The 21,272-nt window shown below is 39.2% G+C and overlaps 1 protein-coding gene across 1 annotated transcript in view; it reads right to left on the reverse strand.

The window, feature by feature from the left end:
* The window catches only part of LOC127428061 (inactive N-acetylated-alpha-linked acidic dipeptidase-like protein 2), a 475,761-nt gene that overhangs the window by 218,641 nt on the left and 235,848 nt on the right, over nucleotides 1-21,272 (reverse strand). Inside the window, exon 5 of the mRNA XM_051676110.1 lies at nucleotides 16,484-16,622. Within this exon, the coding sequence (XP_051532070.1) occupies nucleotides 16,484-16,622 (139 nt within the window). The remainder of the gene's footprint in view (nucleotides 1-16,483; nucleotides 16,623-21,272) is intronic.

The raw sequence follows: 21,272 nt of genomic DNA on the forward strand, positions 1-21,272 counted from the left end.
CTGTTTGGAATAACACAGAACTCAAAAAGGTCCTTGACATTCAGTTGTATGACTGGTAAAGACGCCTGAAAACAGCAAATACCATGGCCTTCTTCACCAAAAGAAACCTGTTACAAGGTGACATTGTTCCAGTCTCCCCAGACCTGTAAGTCACTTTCCCAAAGGAAACAGCTAATCTCGCACAACAATACGTTATGGAATAGTGCAGTGTTTCAGAATAACCAAACACTCTGTGACTGAAACTAACATTTTATCTGTTAGATGAATGTGTGTGTGTGAGTGTATTTGTTCAGACCATCCTTTAGATCGTACCACTCCAGATATGACCAAACCAATACATCATCTGTTATCCATTAGGCACTATTCAGTGAACGCGGGTAGCTCCATTGCTCTGCGTCAGATGAAAAAAACCAAAAACAAAAAAAAACAACAAAAAAAAACATACTGACATCAATGCAGAGAGAAATTACACAAAGACTCAACACTAACCCTCTGCAGATGTCTAGGCTGTAAAATTGACGAGGGCCTTGGTCCTCAGTGTGGCATCCAAGGTGTTTAAAATGACATTGTTTTTTAATTGACTTTTATTATGTTTTTATGATTAGTTGCTGGAGTATCAGCAGACCTAGGGGATGGCAAATTCTCATTTAATGATGATCATGTTTTAATGATAGCTTAATGGCCTCTCTCTTGCGTTCTCACCTGCAGAAGCCATGCACAACTCACAGATCATTACATGCTCTCAGTCACATATTTCCACATACACAGAGAAAAAGTAAATATTCAAGTTTATCAGAATATTACACATTCAAAAGCAACTTTTAAGAACATTATTTTCTCAGTAGGGTATGGTTGCTAGCTGCTTAACCTCATAACCCTTTATCAAATGAACACAAACATATCTTATAAATAAAATCTAGTTTACCGCCTGCTTTCCTTGGCCGGTAACAGTGTGATGTTTTGTGAATAAAGCACAGTTTACAATGAGCCTAATTTACTTTCTAACAAGGCATGTTTGCACAGAAAAGAACGCAATGGTGTCAGATTGCATGTGGTTAGTGAATAAAGCCAGTTTCAAACTGTACATTTTTGCCAAAGATTTTGCTGTCCGAGACTAATTTTGACGATTGCAATAGATGTCTCTTGTCGTAGAGCAAAATCATCAAGTCTTTCATTGCTTTGTGTGACATTTTCACCAGCAGCACATTAATTGCTTTTGTGATGAATCTAAGCCTTTGACAAAGTTCTGGCAGTGTCAGAAATTTTGCATCGCAGTCGAGTGGTGTGACTGCTCCTATGGCAGCCAGATGAGATAATTGGTACCAAATTGGGATTGGGACCAAAATCTTGAATAAAATTTGTATCGTATAGTCTTGCATGATGTTGCAGAGTGTATCATGGCTTTAAGCCAAGATCTCACAGGGGTCATATCATACAATCTGACAAGCAGCATTTATAAGGACCGTAAAATTTGTTCAGTGTAGTTTTTTTACTGCGTGCAAAAAGCATTGCAACTGTTTTGCAATTTCACGTCACTAAATTCTACAGATGTTTGGTAAAACAACCACCTGCAGTTCTTTTAACTGAAAGGGTGTTTTAAGACCACACCTGAGGGCTTCAACAGGAAGGATCTAGTCATAAGCACATTCTGCACCTTGCTTTTTTATCTTCCATTGTTGTTAAAACACAAGCACACACTTGCACACATTCCAACTCAGAGCAAGCACCCTGCCTTTCTAATTACTGCCCATTTATAAGGTGGAGGTATGTGTACTTTCTGCTGCTAGCTAAGGCCACAATGTCCACATGCTCAGCATGCTAAGAAAAGAATGGGCTCAGGGCCAGAGGGCTTGCAGAGAGGCACAATTGTAAATTCTAGCTGTGTAAAATTATTCCCTATTTGCAGAGGTTAAACTGTGGCCATGTCTCTCAGGATTTATGGCAAGGGCCAGGCTCTGCAGGGTGAGGACCAGCTCAACAGCAGAAGGGCTACACTAAAGTAAATAACATTAGGAATGTGTGGTTCTGTAAATACTGGGCTGCTCTCTGCTGTACACTAAAACCAGAGAGAGTGTGATCAAAAGAAAGAAGTGGGTCTGTCTCACAGATGTACAGCAATAGAGCTCTGTTAACAAAAACTGTAAACCCTGCACACATTTCTTCTCTTTGACAATTGTTAAGCACCCCCATACCCTATCCTAAACATGAATAATACAATTTTTAACAAAACTAGCCAAATGCAACTTGCACATTACAATTTGTCTCTGAATGTGTGTATACTGCATTTATTGTTTGCTGCTGTTTATATAAGCTTCCGCAGGCAAATAAATTGTCAACTAGCACCAATTATGAGGTGAAAATATTTGAAAAGGCAAACACACACACACACACACACACACACACACACACACACACACACACATATATATATATATATATATATATATATATATATATATATATATATATATATACACACACACACACACACACACACACATACACACTAGCGGCCAGAAGTTTGGAATAATGTACAGATTTTGCTCTTATGGAAAGATATTGGTACTTTTATTCACCAAAGTGGCATTCAACTGATCACAATGTATAGTCAGGACATTAATAACGTGAAAAATTACTATTACAATTTGAAAAAAATTCAGAATTTCTTATACTACTTCAAAGAGTTCTCATCCAAAAATGCTCCACGTGCAGCAGTGACAGCTTTGCACATCCTTGGCATTCTAGCTGTCACTTTGTCCAGATACTCGGGTGACATTTCACCCCATGCTTCCTGTAGCACTTGCCATAGATGTGGCTGTCTTGTCTGGCATTTCTCACGCACCTTACAGTCTAGCTGATCCCACAAAAGCTCAATGGGGTTAAGATCCATAACACTCTTTTCCAATTATCTGTTGTCCAATGTCTGTGTTTCTTTGCCCACTCTAACCTTTTCTTTTTGTTTTTCTGTTTCAAAAGTGGCTTTTTCTTTGCAATTCTTCCTATAAGGCCAGCAACCTGAGCCTTCTCTTTACTGTTGTACATGAAACTGGTGTTGAGCAGGCAGAATATAATGAAGCTGTCAGCTGAGGACATGTGAGGTTCCGAGATTCTAGAGATTCTGATGTACTTGTTTAGTTGTGTCTGGGCATTCCACATCTCTTTCTGTCCTTGTTAGAGCCAGTTGTCCTTTGTCTTTGAAGACTCTACTGTACACCTTTGTATGAAATCTTCAGTTTTTTTGGCAGTTTCAAGCCTTGTATAGCCAGGGTTGGGAGGGTTACTTTTGATGTATTCCACTACAGATTACAGAATACATGCTGTAAAATGTAATTTGTAATGTATTCTATTAGATTACTCAATGTCAGCAACGTATTCTAAATACTTTGAAATTCTTCTTAAGCACTGCTAGATTTTTTCACTTGTTTTGACTATAAATTTTTTTAACACATGATAAAAATACATTCTCTGAAAAACCTACAAATCGTATGCAGTGTTGTAAAGATAAATCTAAATTAGATTTTTACAGGAAAACAAAACAAAAATGATTATCAAGAATATGATTTTGCCCTAATATCAAAGGTCTTACTAGAAAAAAAGAAATTATGATCCAACGTGAATTTTCTTAATAAAAAATTTGATCGTACACAAGGTTTATTTCTATTTCTTCTGCTCCAAACTTACTTCAAACTTACTTCTCTGTCTGCTCGTATGAATATAATACATCATAAGAAAGTATTTCACCGCTGTTCAAATGCACTTTGGATCACATCATTTATATGTTTAAATTTTTTCATCTGAAAGGACTAAATATTAAATGAAACAAATGACAATAAAATGCAAAGTAATCTCTTCAGTAATCAAAATACTTTTTGAATGTAACTTTATGCTAAATACCAATGATTTAAATTGTAACTGTAGTGGAATACAGTTACTTATATTTTGTATTTTAAATAAGTTTTCCCGTTACATGTATTTCGTTACTCCCCAACCCTGTGTATAGCCTTCAATCCTCAAAACAATGATTGACTGACGAGTTTCTAGAGAAAGCTGTTTCTTTTTTTGCCATTTTTGACCTAATATTGACCTTAAGACATGCCAGTCTACTGCATACTGTGGCAACTCAAAAAACAAAAAAAAAAACAAAAAACAAACACAAACTCAAAGACAATGTTAAAGGAATAGTTCACACAAAAATGAAGATTTGCTGAATTTACTCACCCTCAGGCCATCCAAGATGTATCTGAGTTTCTTTCTTCATCAAAACAGAATTTAAGACTTTTAGAATTTCATTTCAGGCCTCCTCCTCTAAACAATGCAAGTGAATGTCCTCCATTTTTTGATGTTCCAAAATGCATATTTAGGGTGCATCAAAATAATCCACACGACTCCAGTCGACAAATATAGTTCTTCTGAATGTAAACGATTGATTATTTTGAAAAACAAAACAATATTTATATACTTTTTAACTGCAAATGTTCGCTTACGTACATCTCTGACTGCGCTCATAAGAGGGATGACGTAAGCTCGTTGGTAAGGTCACGCAAGCGTGTCATTGTTTACATAGTTTTTTTTTTATTATTATTATTTGGAAATGATTTTTTTATTTTATTTTATATTGTTTTGAAATTGTTTTGGACTGTTTTGGTTTGTGAATGGCGCTTGGTCTGTGCTCTGTGCAAGTTTCTCTTGTAAACAATGACGCGCTTTCTGACTCCTCCTCCACATGACGCGTGACCTTACCAACGAGCTTACGTCATCCCTCTCATGAGCGTGCATCACAGAGATGTACGGAAGTGAACATTTGTAGTTAAAAAGTATATAAGTATTGTTTTGTTTCTCAAAATAATCAATCGTTTGGGTTCAGAAGAACTTTATTTGTCGACTGGATTATTTTGATGCACACTAAATATGCATTTTGGACCATCAAAAAATGGAGTACATTCACTTGCATTGTTTAGAGGAGGAGGCCTGAAATGAAATCCTAAAAGTCTTAAATTCTATTTTGATGAAGAAAAAAACTCATCAATAAGGGTGAGTAAATTATCAGCACATTTTCATTTTTGGGTGAACTATTCCTTTAAGCTTAATTTAACAAACTAAATAGCTTTCAACTGTGTTTGATATAATGGCAAGTGATTTTCTAGTACCAAAGTAGCAATTTAGCATGGTAAACTCAAGGATAAGGTGTTGGAGTGATAGTTGCTGGAAATAGGGCCTGTCTAGATTTGATCAAAAATTACTTTTTTCAAATATTGATGGTGCTGTTTTTTACATCAGTAATATCCTGACTATACTTTGTGATCAGCTGAATGCCACTTTGGTGATGTAAAGTACCAATTTCCTTCCGAAACAGCAAAATCTGTACATTGTTCCAAACTTTTGGCCACCAGTGTATATACATATATTTTTGTATATGCAAATATACACATTTGTTTTTTTTTATACCCCCAGAGCACCACTGTTTAGGGAGATTTAAGATGCACTGGAAGATCCAGCATCATATGAGGCCCTGTGTGTGTGTGCATATACTGTATAGGCTCAACTTTAAATGTGTGTATGTTTTCTGTGTTAAATCAATCTCTATTTACTTTAATGTCAAGCATTTTATCAGGTCCCTTTCTCAGTGCAATAATGCCAAATGTTCAGCCATCTGACAGGAGCCAAATCTTTGGTATGTTGATAAACAGCAGGGGTCTGAACCACAGAATGAACTAAGCAGGACAAACAGGGCAGCCCTCCCTCCCTCTCTCTGTAAGTTCCTCCCTCTGCAGAAGAGATAAGACAAGAGTCCTAGCCAGGCCAAGCACGGAGCAGCCCAACCTTCTGAAAAGAGATTGTGGAAAGCTTATGGCCAGCAGAGCTGCTGTACTTCCCACACTTCCCTTCATCAACAGCACATCTAGACCACAAAATGTCATTCTCATGTTTCCATGTGCTGTGAGTGACAGCTCTTTTCTTAGTAGAATCTGTGATTTGGGGCCTGATGAAAACTTATTCAATAACCCTTTATGGTAAGCTGTTGCCATATGGCAACACAATATATTTCACTTTCTTTCAAAAAAAAAAAAAAAAAAAGAAAGAAAATGCAAGAATTGCATTGTTGGAATAAAAAGGCCAGTCTTTAAAGAAACCAACAACATGCTGTTTTTAAGCCACATTTGATTTTCAGTCCAATTACAGGAAGACACGCTGAAGTGCTCTTCAAATTGCATTATAAAGTACATTTCTATATATTATTATTTTTTTTTTTTTTTGTGTTTTTTTTTTTTGCTGAATCTTTGATCAGTTAAATAAATGTTTTTGTTCACAAATCATTTTTGTTCACAAACCAAACAGTTGTTTAAAATAACTGTTTGAGTAAATTGAAAAAGTATAACTGTTGCCATATTGCAACTCTATCATGGTGGGAATTTTATAAATAGTGGCATCAATTACATTACTGCAGTTATTTATTTATTTATCTGGACATGTTTATACAGTAGTAATACAATAGTATTTATGCATAAATTATACGATTAATATTTAAGTTACATGTTTTCAGATTTCAACAGTTGTATTCTACAGAACAGCCAAAAAAAAAAAAAAAAAAAAAAAAAAGAAAATGACTAAGTGCACAACTGACTAACAGTGAGGATGTGCTAGGATTTTAAGAGCAATATTAAAAGTTAAATGATAATTATTTACTCAGTTGGAGATTTTTAGGGGTTACAAATGTATAAATAGGTCTATATTAATAAAATAAACAGTTAAATTTGAGGGGAAAAATGTATAAAACGGTTCTACTTTGGCCATTTTCTATTGCGTTACTCATCTCAATGTCCTGTTTCATGTATTTATTTATTTATTCATTATTTTTGTTATAATTGGACCTATAAAAAAGTTTAAAAAAAAACTAAAAAAAAAAAAACTAAAAAATTAAATAAATACAAAATCGAATGAAAAAAAATAGAACATTCAAGCATTTGAACAATGTGCACCATAGAAGGATAGTGAATAGACTGTGGATTGTTGTTAAGATAATATCCTTATTGTATAAGAACTTTTTATCCATTACAAGTTGAAATTTACATAACAGCACCTCTTAAGAGTTCATCATGAAATATACACAATAAAAAGACTTTTAACAAATGCATTACATCCGCAATGACAGGAAATGTGCAGTTTAACGTGAGACTGACATATTAACCACGGTAAATGGAAAGAAGTGCCGCTATAGAGAAACGTTTGAAAGTGACAGCAGCCGATAGTCTGAGTAATTTCCTCAACTTAAGGCCCTTGTGCACTTTGGCAGCAGCGCTATCACACTAAAACAAAGAGATGAAGAAGTAGAAGCAACATTTCCATAATGTTATTGATCAAGTGCCACGTTTCTGTCTGGAGTGCAATGCACCCTCTGTTTTATTTGCATGTCTGTTAGCTGGAATACCAATCAAAAGATAGCGATGGCAGAAAAGGCAATTTTCAGCCTGAGTGCATTCCAAATGCTCATTGGTTTAAGGGCAGAAAGTAAAGAGAACACATGAGGATCAACTCAAAGATGCAGGAATGTGCTGGCAAGTCCGTCGCTGCAGTAAAGCATTCCTTTAATGAACAGAGCCTTAAAAAGCACCTCAAGCCCAAGTAATCAAGATACTCATCAGGCAAACAAACCACTGTTTAAAGTGTAATCACGATACGTAAAGCTTCTTCAAATGCATAAGTTGTAGCCTTTTATTCTCATTCAAATGTGATGCTCTGTTATTTTTTTATTTTTATTTTTTTGCATGGATGCATAAAAGTCCCTAATATGAACATACTAATCATTGTAAATGATAAAATGCTCAATGAGAGAGCGATATGAGCTGTTACACAGAGAATGTGCAAAGTGAATTTCAGAAAAAAATTAGGAGAGCAAAATATTCTAGCTTGTTTCTAAGAGGGAGAATTACAAAATGCTAAAAAATATATGTAATCAATATGATCACAACTTTGAACATCCAAGCCTAAGCCAATGAGTTATTGTGCTTACTCATTGTGCATTCCACAAACCACTGCTAAGCAGTATTAGTTGCCTACAAGGCTATCTTGCAAGTTAGCCTTAAAGCTGACGTGTGTAATGTTTTCTATGTCAAAATATTTTCTTCTTTCCAGCTTTATATGCAGAGATAAGTATAAGGAAGCCATTATTGCAGTAGATTGATTTCCAAGAAAAGTGTAAACACTGTGGGTCTGTGGCACATTGTTTGCTTGAGCATCCCATCCATCTCAAATGGCAACACTGGCTGAATAATGGTGTGAATTTGGGGTGGGAGCATATTTTTGATTGACCAGTGGTAGACAGTAAAAGTGAACAGGAAATCTGCTTAAAAACAATAGCAATTTTTGGCGTGCTACAATGGCTTAAGCCACGAATGTTTTCAGTAAAGCCCTGAATGTTTTTATCATCATGTAGTGATGTAAAAAGTACTAGTGCTTTGTAACAAGTTGATAATAAATATAAATATATTTTAATATTAAGTAATATATGTATATATGAATGAGACCGGTCTTTCTGCAGTATCAATAACACCAAATACTAACTCAATTCAGGTCCCCGTGCTGTCTTGTTGGCAGCCGCTGTGTACTGTATGTGCACGCATGCAAGAACAGTGCTCCCGACTCACGTGTGAGCGGTCGAAATGCCTTGTCTTGGTGAGTTGAGACATGGGAAACTGTATTGACCTCCTCAATCCAGATTCAGTACGTACCAAATATTTAAATATATAACCCTGAAAACAAAGAGTAATATAAACCAATATAAAAAGATGTGTTCGAGGAATTCACAAACTTTAAGTCACGAGCCAGGATGTTTGCTTTTTTGCCAAACTTTTTTCATGATACCATGAACCTAGCAACTATTTATTTTTCCTCATAAGCACCTATTTTAGCCTATTTACAGATCGCTATCTTCTAAACTAACTTGACAAATCAATAAAATGCAATAAAACTGTCAATTGTACTGTACACAAGGTGCGTTGAACTATGGAAATGCAAAAGGGACAATTTACAGTATATACAGTATTTTATATAATATATATGTGTACATATATACAGTGTATATATATATATATATTTATTTATTTATTTTTTATTATTATTATTATTTTTTTTTTTATCGTGTTACATAGTGTTAAAAGCATGCAATTTCTGACCTTTGAGCATATCTGTGGCTGATGAAAAAGTTAGAAGGACCTTTTAGTTTTATTTTCAATAATTTTTAAAGATTTATAAATTACACCACACAGATGTAACATTAAAACTTTTATTATAAAGTATATTATATTCTGATATTTCATCAAAAGATGGCCCCATATATATCCACAAAGGTCTTGGGTAAGCTTCAAATATTCACTGACCCTAGAACCACCCCTGCTCATACCCATGGTAAAATTATTGTAATGCACATCCTCATTTGACTTATTACTTTATTAGACATGATGAAGTCAAGTCATCTGTTTTAACAGGGTGGTTTATGAGTGAATGAAGAAATGGTCAGCTGAAAGAATGAAGCAGCATTATACAAATTATAAAAATTAAATAGTGCATGAATGGACAAAAATAATAAATAAATAAACAACTGAGCAAACAACTGAAACAACCTTGCCTCTGATCTGATGTACTCCAGGTAGGTCAGTGTGCATTGTTTATATCTCTCATTTTTTAGGTGTGACTCCTGCATGAACAGAAGCAAAAAGAAATTATATTAAAAAAAGAAACAGGGCCGAAAAGAAAAAGATCCAGAGGAGAAGTCAGACCAAGGGAAGAGACAGGACACAATGTGATGTTTTTGAGTGACATTGCACAGAGGATGTCTCTCTTCCTGACAGCAGTATTTGTTAATTAAAGGTTCCTACATGGGTCCCATAGCTGTGGCGCATTTAAATAAATATGCAAATGACTACATTTCTATTCAAAGGCTTCTTTTCACTTCAACAAGGTTTCTAAATAACCCAGGGGACACAGTTCTTTCCATGTGAATAAAACCACCTGTCAGCAACTTGAAATGAACATGTAAAAATTGTTTGAAGTTGCCCACAAATTTTCTGTTATCTAACCCTCAGATATGTGCCGGCTAAAAAGGTTAACAAAATTATGCAATCAAAAAGAAAAGAAAAAAGTCAGCAGAGCAGAAGGCTAATTAAGAAAGCTATGTTTTTATATGCCATGATTCTGTTTATGTCCTCCAGCACCTCATTGACTCATTTCCCAACCAGGGGAATTTAGCCAAAATAAACAAAATAAATAAAATAGAGTCATGGCTCAATAAAACTGCACAACGCGTGTTCTCCAGAGGCTACAATTCAGGTACACAAACTATTCCCCCAGATTTAATCAATCTGGCTGTCCTGCTCTGCTGGTATTAGACATAGAAGAAATGTTTCTGTGAGCCTTAAAAGCATCAAATTAGTTGTTGTGTCTCATTCAGAATCATAGCAAACAAGATCCTGGAATGAATTTCCATATCTGAAACTAACCAGATTAGAATGAGGGAACAGACAGAACAGGAGAGAGACAATTAAAAAAAAAAAAAGTGTTGATTTGTCATGAATGCAATCAAAACAATCAAATGTATATCAATTAAAATGGCTGGCAATTTGTTATTTTATTTATATTTTATATATACTATTTTGTAGATATATCTGATGCTGTCCTCTGTAAAAATACATCTCAAAGGCCTCAGCTTTGATTTAACTTCATCTGTCCCAGCAGGTAGCATGCCAGTACAACAAAAAGAGAGGATTTTCAAATTACAACACAGACACAACAGCTGAAATTGTACAGCCTATAATAAGCACATTTTCTGCACACTTTTAATCACCTAGTTGTGGTTGATATGTTTTACCAGCAGGGTATTTGAATCACCATTATTCATAAATCATTTATATTGGGTGAAGATGATGAAAATAAAAATAAAAATTCAGAACCAGTGTTTCAGAATATTTGTCCAGTGGTCTAAATCAATACCACAAATCTCTGAATGATGAAATATTTTCTTTTCTTTACATAAATGAAAAGAAATAGACATAGATTTGCACATTTGCAGCTGTTGATCATAGTGGCACAAGTGGCACAAATATCTGCAGCATGCGATAAATGTATACAACAGATATTTCCAGTCTTCTAATCTTATTGGACAAGCAGTTATCCAAGAGTGCTTATATTTTATATAGCAGCATTGAGATGTTTTGCTGTTTATTTCACTCTGCTTGTATGTGTTTAACGTTCCAGACAGACTATCAGTCTTTGAGACTTTGTTCCAGACTTTGTTTGGAACCATTTTAAAAAAAGACAAAAAAACTGGCTGTATTGTGTCTAAAATTTTAGTTACTCGATATTAACTTCTTGTTTATAGCGCAATTGTTTAAAAGCAATATAAATAAAGTTGCTTAAAGTAGAAGTGCATAATTCCTGTGCCACTAGCACTACCGAATGTTATTGCAAATATATATATATATATATATATATATATATATATATATATATATATATATATATATATATACATATATACACTGTATATTTATTTATTTATTTATTTTTCAAATAGCCTTCTGAATATGTCCCCTGACTGTTGTTGTCTGAATAGAAATTCCCATCCATAACTCAAGCCATTGGTTGAGTCAATGTTGTTGCGTCGTGCTGGACGGGTAACTCAAAACAAAAAGAGGATTTTTTTTTTTTATTATTATTCCACAGATATACACATTGTTTACAGTTTGAGAAAATTATCATACTTATGGCTCACTTATAGTTGTCTCTGCATATTAAGCTGGGATAGGAGAAAATCTTTAAACACCAAAAAAGTAGCACACCTCAGCTTTAATAAAGAGTCTCTGACCTCTGCTGTTCAGTGCATTGGTTTACCAGAACACACTGCATACATTCTCACACTGCCCAACAAAACAAACACAAGGACAATATTGCAGCTGAATAATTTATGCGCCTCTGAACCACCACACAGCATCCAAGAACTTCACTGGGCTCTTGTTCCCTGCCGAGTGGTCTGACATAGGGCTATACTGAAGAGGGAACAGGCACAAAACATCTGCTAAGACATCTGTTTGCAGGCTCCGTTGGCCCTGACTCGACAGCCTGCTGTAAGCCCATGCTATCACTCAAGTAAAGAGATGTCCCAGTGATCATACGCTGCAGCAAGCCAGGGTCAGCCAGGGTTGCGCTAAGGTCTTCTGGCTTGGGCAGCACTCTTAAATACAGTAGTCTCAATTCAGAACCATGGACAGCAGCAATGCTGTACACAATGTACTGGGCTGGCTTTCAGCACCATGGACAGCACTTACTGTAGATTGTAGACTTGCTCGATTGCATGTTGACATCAGTGGATTCCTAACCCACATTTTTTGTTGAGAATGACTGTATGTTTGGACCCCAATGTATAACAATAGTACTTTTAATAATATGACTAAATTAAATAGTATTAGTAATAATTAACAATAGTTAGGTATTTTTAAAATAAACTTTTATTTTCCCTTTAAATTCTGTATTATGTTCCTCTGACTTAATCAAAACCCAGTCAGATATTTTCGAAGATTTAACACAACTGTTAAATGTATGTCAATATGTATCATATTGTAGTTTTCAAGGCTTGTGATGTTGTTTCTGTTTGAGGTCAGTAAAAATAAAAATACAATTAAGCAAATGTAATGGAAATAACTGGCCAGAGTGCACTGCTTTACTGTGTACATCAAACAGAGAATGTTAGCAAGTGAAAATTCTTTAGATTTTTTTTTATTTTTATGTTTCATTCCTGTGGTCTTGGAGCCCAGACGTAAGTAATGTCATGTTTTTCATGAAGGCCACTTGAAACATGTTATCAATTTTTATATTTATTTGTTTATTCATTTTTCTTTTTTTTATGTAATCAATGTTTTCTAAAGATTAGGGAAAGGTTTTTTTTTTATTATTTTATGTATCAACCTGATGCATCAATGTTTCTTGAACTATTAAAATTGCCCCCCCAAAAAATAAAAATTAAATAAAAAAAAATATATATATATATATATATACACATATATCTTAATTGTAGGACAATTCATTTCAGGACCAAGGACAGTGATTTTAACAGACTAACTTTGAGATGCACAGAATTAAATTAGTCTAGGTGTCATAACGTCTTGGTTACTGTTGTAACCTCCGTTCCCTGATGGAGGGAACAAGATGTTGTGTCAATGTAGTGACACTAGGGGTCGTACTTGGGAGCCACAAACACCTCTGATATTTGAGAAAAGGCCAATGAGAACTGGTGAGTGGAATTTGCATGCTACTCCCCTGGACATTCGGGTATAAAAGGAGCCGGCTTGCAACCACTCATTCAGGTTTGTGCTGAGGAGCCGAGACAGAGTCCCGGCCATTTCAGCGGGTAGTTCAGTGTTCTGGCAGGAGGGACACAACGTCTCGTTCCCTCCATCAGGGAACGGAGGTTACAACAGTAACCAAGACTTTCCCTGTCTGTCACTCATTCAACGTTGTGTCGATGTAGTGACACTAGGGGTCCCTATACAAAACGCCACAACCAGCTGAACTGTGTTACGTGGATCAGCGGTGCAGGTGCAGGCAGACCACAGCGTACCTAGTAACAAGTGCACCCTGCCCCATCGTAACCTTCCCAATGCCCCACATAAGTCACATAGTCCCTCATACCCCGAAGGGGGACAAGACATACTTACAATGGGAACAAGCCGCACCAGCTGCTTAGTCTTTTGTCTTCTTTTTCTCCCAAAAAATGGAAGTACCACACATGGAAAGAAGCCACCGCAGTAGGTCCTACCTAGAAGGGAGGAGCTCTACAAGCACAGCAACTGGTGGCAGAGCAGGGCTCTGTCCAAGGGAAGACACGGGTTTACCATCAGGGAAACCGTACCATGGAAAAATACATCATATGGGGTTACCGACAGGGAACCACCACATATGGAGCACCTATCCCAGTACAGGGGCTGACCTGACATGGCATACTTACATGAGTACTGGGCCTGGCATCGAATTCCTCAACCGAATTTGCCTGCCACAGGGTGCTGGGGGAGGAAAGACATCCAGGGTTCACCGATCCCGGGAACTCACGTGGATGAAAAAAGCGCACGTTATCCCCTCAGGGAGGGGAAAGGCGCTGTGTGCAAGTGGTACACCCGGCTGGCTGCCCGCATACTTACCTGTTCGTACCTGCTAACACACGGGACGAAACTGGCTCAATCCAGAGATTGCAAAATCTCACAAAGGTATTGGGTGTCACCCAGCCCACTACTCTACAGATGTCTGTTAGAGAGGTGCCGTTCGCCAGGGCCCAGGAGGATGCCACACTTCTAGTGGTGTGTACTCGTACTCCCAGCGGGGACGGTGCCCCTGGGCCTGGTATGCCAAAGTGATGGCATCCACGATCCAGTGGGCAATCCTCTGTTTGGAGACAACCTTCCCCTTCTGCTGTCCCCCAAAACAGACAAAGAGCTGCTCATAGCATCTAAAGCTCTCCGTGCGGTCCAAGTAAACACGCAAAGCACGTACCGGACACAGCAATGACAAGGCTGGGTCTGCCTCCTCCCGGGGCAGCGCTTGCAGGTTCACCACCTGATCCCAAAAAGGGGTAGTGGGAACCTCGGCACATAGCCCGGCTGGGGTCTCAGGATCACGTGAGAGTATGCCGGACCGAACTCTAGGCACGTATCGCTGACAGAGAAAGCCTGCAGGTCCCCAACCCTCTTGATGGAAGTGAGCGCAGTCAGGAGGGCAGTCTTCAAGGAGAGGGCCTTTAGCTCGACTGACTCCAGGGGCTCAAATGGGGCTCTCTGTAGGCCCAGCAGGACCACAGAGAGATCCCACGAGGGAACGAGGCATGGCCTAGGAGGGTTCAACCTCCTGGCACCTCTGAGGAACCTGACGATCAGGTCATGCTTCCCCAAGGACTAACCGTCCACTGCATCATGGTGTGCCACTATAGTGGCCACATACATCTTCAAGGTGGAGGGGGACATCCACCTCTCCAACCTCTCCTGCAGGAAGGAAAGCACCGACCTGACTGCGCATCTCTGTGGGTCTTCACCTTGGGAAGAACACCAATTCGCAAACAGATGCCACTTCAAGGCATACAGCTGCCTCGTAGATGGAGCCCTGGCCTGAGTGATAGTGTCTACCACCGCCGATGGTAGCCCACTTAGGTCTTCTGTGTCCTGTCCAGGGGCCAGACAAGGAGGTTCCAAAGGTCTGGGCGCGGGTGCCAAATCGTGCCCCGTCCCTGAGAAAGGAGGTCCTTCTTCAGAGAAATTCGTCAGGGAGGGGCTGTCGCAAGGAGCGTGAGCTCCGAGAACCAAGTCTGTGTGGGCCTGTACGGCGCTACCAACACGACTTGTTCTTCGTCCTCCCTGACCTTGCACAAAGTCTGTGCAAGCAGGCTCACTGGGGGAAACACATACTTGTGCAAACCCCGGGGCCAGCTGTGTGCCAACGCATCCGTGCTGAGTGGGGCAATGGGAGGATTCCTGAGAAGCAAACAGGTCTATACCATGAAATCGCCTGCCCGAGAGCCTGCGCTGTGACCTTCATCACCCGTGGGGCGAGGTCGATCGCCAAGCGCTCCCAGGTCAGGACTACCCTCGTGCAGCTTTTTTAGTGCCTTGGCCTGGTGGACTTGCCCAGAGGCACTGTAAGCGTTGGCCGTCAGGGACAACGTGAACTTACAGGCCTTGGATGGGAGCCTAGGACGGTTCCGCCAGGTACTGGCGTTTTGCGGGCACAGGTGCACCGCAATCGCCTGCTCCACCTGAGGAACCTCCGTGTACCCCGCATGCAAATTCCACTTGCCAATTCTCATTGGCCTTTTCTCAAATATCAGAGGTGTTTGGGGCTCCCAAGTATGACACCTAGTGTCACTACATCGACACAACGTCGAGAGAGTGACAGATAGGGAAACCTAGTTATGGCAATTCATTTCATAATTTCAAAAACATATTCTAAAATGGAATGTTGTTAATAAGCGAAGAAGTAATCCAAGTTCATTATGTCATAAGCATCCAACAATGGTAGTAATTTTTCTTTCTTTCACTATTCCTTGATGTGATTTCTCCCTTGTTGTGAAAATTAATGGCATAATCAAAAGTATTTGCCATGAAAGTAAAGCTAGACCACCTGAAATCTAAAGATAAAAGACATTCTTTAATAAGTTTATGTTTGAGTGGATTCTTCTGAAAGATTAATCTATGGAAGACTTCACTGTGAAAAGGAAAATATTTTATTAATTTTTGAGTTTGACTTCATAACTACTCCGGAAATAAGTTTACGACCTCACCTGTCAAGCAAACTGATGAAAAACTAAGATCTCTTTCTCTCTACATTTCTAATCGAGCTTACCTGGTCTCAGAGCACCTCCATTAGACTCCCAGATTACATACTAAATGCCAGTCTAATTAAAGAGAGTTTCGGTAAGAAGTGTCAAGGTACAAAGAAAGTTGCAGAAACTTACCGCTCCTGGGGTGTCCTTGAGAAGACGGGTTCCCACCTGGGTTCAGAGTCACCCCAAAAGTCTTATTCCCAAATGGACCATCACAGGGATCCACATACAAAAGAGAGCCACCAAACCCCATCTCTGCCAGAAGAGAGAGCTGTGGAGATAAATGAGCAAATTCTTTAGACACAAAGCACACAAACATACACACTCTTAACTAATCACAATGTAGACCTGTGAAATAGACATAACAGTGGCCCTAGAAAATATTCCAACACTTTTGAGCACTTACGTTGCACTAAATAAATGTTTCCCCTCTCTCTCTCTCTCTCTCTCTCTCTCACTCTCTGTTGCATGCTGGGAGTTGGTGAGAGCTGCTGTGAGAGTTTGTAAATCTTGCTTTTTCCTATTTACTTTTTCTTTTCTTTCCAGAAAATACATGGTTTAGAAAGCAAATTGTAAAACAGTTATATATTGGTGATTGTGTGGTAGAATGGCGTCTCTTGATGAGACGCCGCCATTATCACTCCGTAATGGTTTCAGGTGTGTTCCTGAGGATAATGCCACGGTGGAGGATGTGTTAATTGCAGTTGAGGATCAGATTGGTCATGAGAACATTGTATCTGCATCACGCATGAATCAGGCTGTCGTTGTTTTGTTTTTTTTGAAGGAACAAAATGTAGTTAATCGTTTAATAATAACTGGCCTTACTGTTAAAGATGCTTTTGTGCAACATTCTCCGCTGTATACATCGACAACGAAGGAAACAATTTCAAATATCCCGCCTTTCGTATTCAATGACGTTTTGCAATGTGAGTTAGCGTGTTTTGGAAAAGTTGTTAGTCCCTTTAAAACTGTTACGCTTGGATATAAACATCCGGCTCTGAAGCATGTTGCGTCTTTTAGACGGTATGTTACATGGTGCTAGAATCGCCTGAGAATACACTGGATATTAATTTTAGTGTGAAACATGAGGGAAGATTATATATGGTGTATGCAACTACTGGCAGCATAAGATGTTTCGAGTGTGAAGACATTGGACGTGTCCACATAAGAAAACAGATGCAGAAAACACGGTACGATCAGAGGATGAGGTCGCAAATAAAAGCGTTGATCTGGTTGATGCGGCCCAAGATGAGGTTGTTCCACTTGTTGAGGTGAGTGATGATAATTAAGATGCTGTGTTACTTGCTGTTGACACTGCAAATGATGATGCTGTAGCTAATGTGGCCCCAAAGATTAGCGTAACTGATTAATTTCTGATGTTAATAATGATGAAGAAGTAGCAAGTACTAGTGGTACTAAACAGTTGTAAAGTGCAAATGATGGAATTGAAGAAAAATCGTATTCAGGCGTCTTGAATAATGAGGAAATGGATGTGGAGGAGGAGCAGTCTGATGATACTGAGTCACAAGTTTCTGTGTGAGAAAATGATGGTAATTCACAGGGAGTTGTATTTAACACATCTCAGGCAGTTTTTTCAGGAGGTTTCAACAAAGATTTTTTGTATAGTCTGGAACAAATCAATAGTTTTCTGGATGAAACGTATGGTAAACAAATTAACATAAATGACTTCTCTGATGTAGACAAATTTGTTCAATCTGTTATTTTTTATCAGAGGACTGTTGGAGTTGAGGAACTTAGTGAGAAGAAGCGTTTTCGGCTGAAAAAACATCTTATCACTATGAGAAAAAGTAAAGTAATGAATAGGAGAAAGTCAAAAGATCAAATCAAATCAAAAGATCGCAAATAATCATGCATTTCACAGTGTCTTTTCTTCACTTTCCTATCATGCTTTATTCTTTATTTCCCATCTTTATTTTGTGTATGGATGTTTTGAGGATCGGCTCTTTAAATATTTATGGTGGGAGGGATAGTGTAAAGCGTGCTATAGTCTATAAATCAGTTGAACAAAAAAAGCTTGATATTGTCTTTCTCCAAGAAACTCATAGTGATTTAATGAATGAAGCTGAGTGGAATTTGTGGTGGAAAGGACATAAAATACTTAGTCATGGTACAAATTTAAGTAGAGGGGTGGGCATCTTTTTCTCTTCAACCATAAGGGTGGATATTATAAGTACAGAGGAACCAGTGAAGGGTCATTTGTTTGGTAGTTAAAGCTCAAATTCAAGAAATGCTTTTTTTCCTGATAAATATTTATGCACCAACAGTGGGACAGGAATGCCTAAATGTTTTAAATATACTTAATGAGAGTCTTAAAAAGTGTTTTAGTGAAGGATGTGTTGTCATTGGTGGAGACTGGAACTGCACTATAAATTTTACTATAGACCGTAATACTGAGGAACCTCATATACAGTCCTCAAGTGCATTGTCAAAACTCATAAAAGAATTCCAGCTCTTGGATATGTGGAGAATTAAACACCCTAATGATAGACAGTATACATGGATTAAGGCTTTTAATAATAGAGTTAGTGCTGCCCGATTAGATTTTGTCAAAATATTTTAATAGTAGAGTAATTGAATGTTGCACTTGTCCTGTAGGTTTTTCTGATCATCATTTAATTATTATGACAATGACCATGTCAAATGTACCAAGAAAATCGGTTTACTGGCATTTTAATGTTAAATTGCTGCAGGATGCTGCTTTTTGTGATAATTTTGTTTTCTTTTGGGAAAATTGGAAAAAGAAAAAAAGTACTTTTGAAAACTTGAAACAGTGGTGGGATGTAGGCAAGACTCAAATAAAAAAAAATTTGTCAGCAGTATACAGCCAACTGTAGTAGTAGAATAAAGAATGTGATTGAATCACTTAAAGCAAATTAATTCAATGGAATTGCAGTTGGTTGATGCACATAATTCTGTATTGTACAATGATTTACAAAAGAAAAAGAGAGAGCTAAGTATGGTCCTAAATGAGAAAGTAAAGGGAGTTTGATAAGGTCCCGTTTCATGTCTTTAGCAGAAATGGATGCCCCAACTTCTTCTTTTTTTTTTTTTTTTACCTGGAATATAAGGTGGCTCAACAAAAACAAATGCGTTGTTTTAAACTCCCTGATGGGAGGATAACGTCTAAGACTATAGAAATGAGAAACCATGCTGTGATTCCCTATCTGTCACTCACTCGACGTTGTGTCGATGTAGTGACACTAGGGGTCACTCTTGGGAACCCGAGACACCTCTGGTCTTTGATAAAAGGCCAATGAAAATTGGCGAGTGGTATTTGCATGCCACTCCCCCGGACATATGGGTATAAAAGGAGCTGGTATGCAACCACTCATTCTGATTTTCTCTTCGGAGCCGAACGGTCATGCTCATTGAGCTGAATACTACTGTTCATTCACCTCTGCTGGATCTGACGGTGCATTTCAGCAGCTTCTCCCTCCTTACCCCGCCAGGTAAGTGCTTCGATGTCGGCTATGTGATTCAGTTCGCCAGGTGCCCGCCCAGGTTCAGTGGTATTCACTTCACCTTGGTCAAGAGCGAAAACGCTGCTACCTTGTGAGCGGAGATAGAACCTGTCCCTCCAGCCGAGATGAATAAAGGGTTTTACAGCCCCTATGTCATCGTACCGAATAAAGGCGGTGGGTTGTGGACAATCTTGGACCCGCGAGTACTGAACCGGGCCTTACACAGACTCCCGTTCAAGATGCTGATGCAAAAACGCATTCTGGCGAGCATCCGGCATCAAGATTGGTTTGCGGTGGTAGACCTGAAGGATGCGTACTTCCATGTCTCAATCCTTCCTCGACACAGACCCTTCCTGCAGTTTGCATTCGAGGGTCAGGCGTATCAGTACAAAGTCCTCCCTTTCGGCCTGTCCCTGTCTTCTCACATATTTACGAAGGTGGCAGAGGCTGCCCTTGCCCTGTTAAGGGAGGTGGGCATTCGCATCCTCAACTATCTCGACAACTGGCTAATCCTAGCTCACTCTTGGGACATGTTGTGCGCACACAGGGACCTGGTGCTCTCACACCTCAGCCGACTAGGGCTTCGGGTCAACTGGGAAAAGAGCAAGCTCCTCCCGGTTCAGAGCATCTCTTTTCTCGGTTTGGAGTTGGACTCTGTCTCCTTGACGGCGTGCCTTATGAATGAGCGCACCCAGTCGGTGCTGGCCTGTTTGAAGGCATTCAGACAGAAAACAGTAGTTCCACTGAAACTTTTTCAGAGGCTCCTGGGGCATATGGCATCCATGGCGGTGGCCACCCCGCTCAGGTTGATGCATATGAAGCCGCTTCAGCACTGGCTCCAGTCTCGAGTCCCGAGATGGGCATGGCGCCATGGGAAACATCGCGTGGTCATCACGCCGGTCTGTCACCATCTTGTCAGCCCTTGGACCGACCTCTCGTTTCTACGGGCAGGTGTTTCTCTAGAACTGGTCTCCAGGTGCATCGTGGTCTTGACAGACGCCTCCAAACCGGGCTGGGGTGCTGTTTGCAACATGCACGCAGCCGCCGGCCTCTGGACGGGTCCGCGACTGCATTGGCACATTAACTGCCTCTAGTTTTTGGCAATTCTGCTCGCCCTGCGGAGGTTCTGGCCGTTGATCCAGGGCAAGTATGTGCTAGTTCGGACAGACAACACGGCAACGGTAGCATATGTCAACTGCCAAGGCAGTCTGCGTTCTCGTTGTATGTCACAACTCGCCCGCCGTCTCCTCCTCTGGAGTCAGCAGCACTTTAAGTCGCTGCGAGCCACTCACATCCCGGGCAACCTCAACACTACAGCGGACGTGATGTCATGGCAGGTTACCGTCAGGGGAGAGTGGAGACTCCACCCTCAGGTGGTCCAGCTAATTTGGAGTCGATTCGGACGGGCACAGGTGGACCTGTTCGCCTCCCAAGAATCC

This window comes from Myxocyprinus asiaticus, chromosome 37, assembly GCF_019703515.2.
Source record: "Myxocyprinus asiaticus isolate MX2 ecotype Aquarium Trade chromosome 37, UBuf_Myxa_2, whole genome shotgun sequence".
NCBI classification, from domain to species: Eukaryota; Metazoa; Chordata; class Actinopteri; order Cypriniformes; family Catostomidae; genus Myxocyprinus; species Myxocyprinus asiaticus.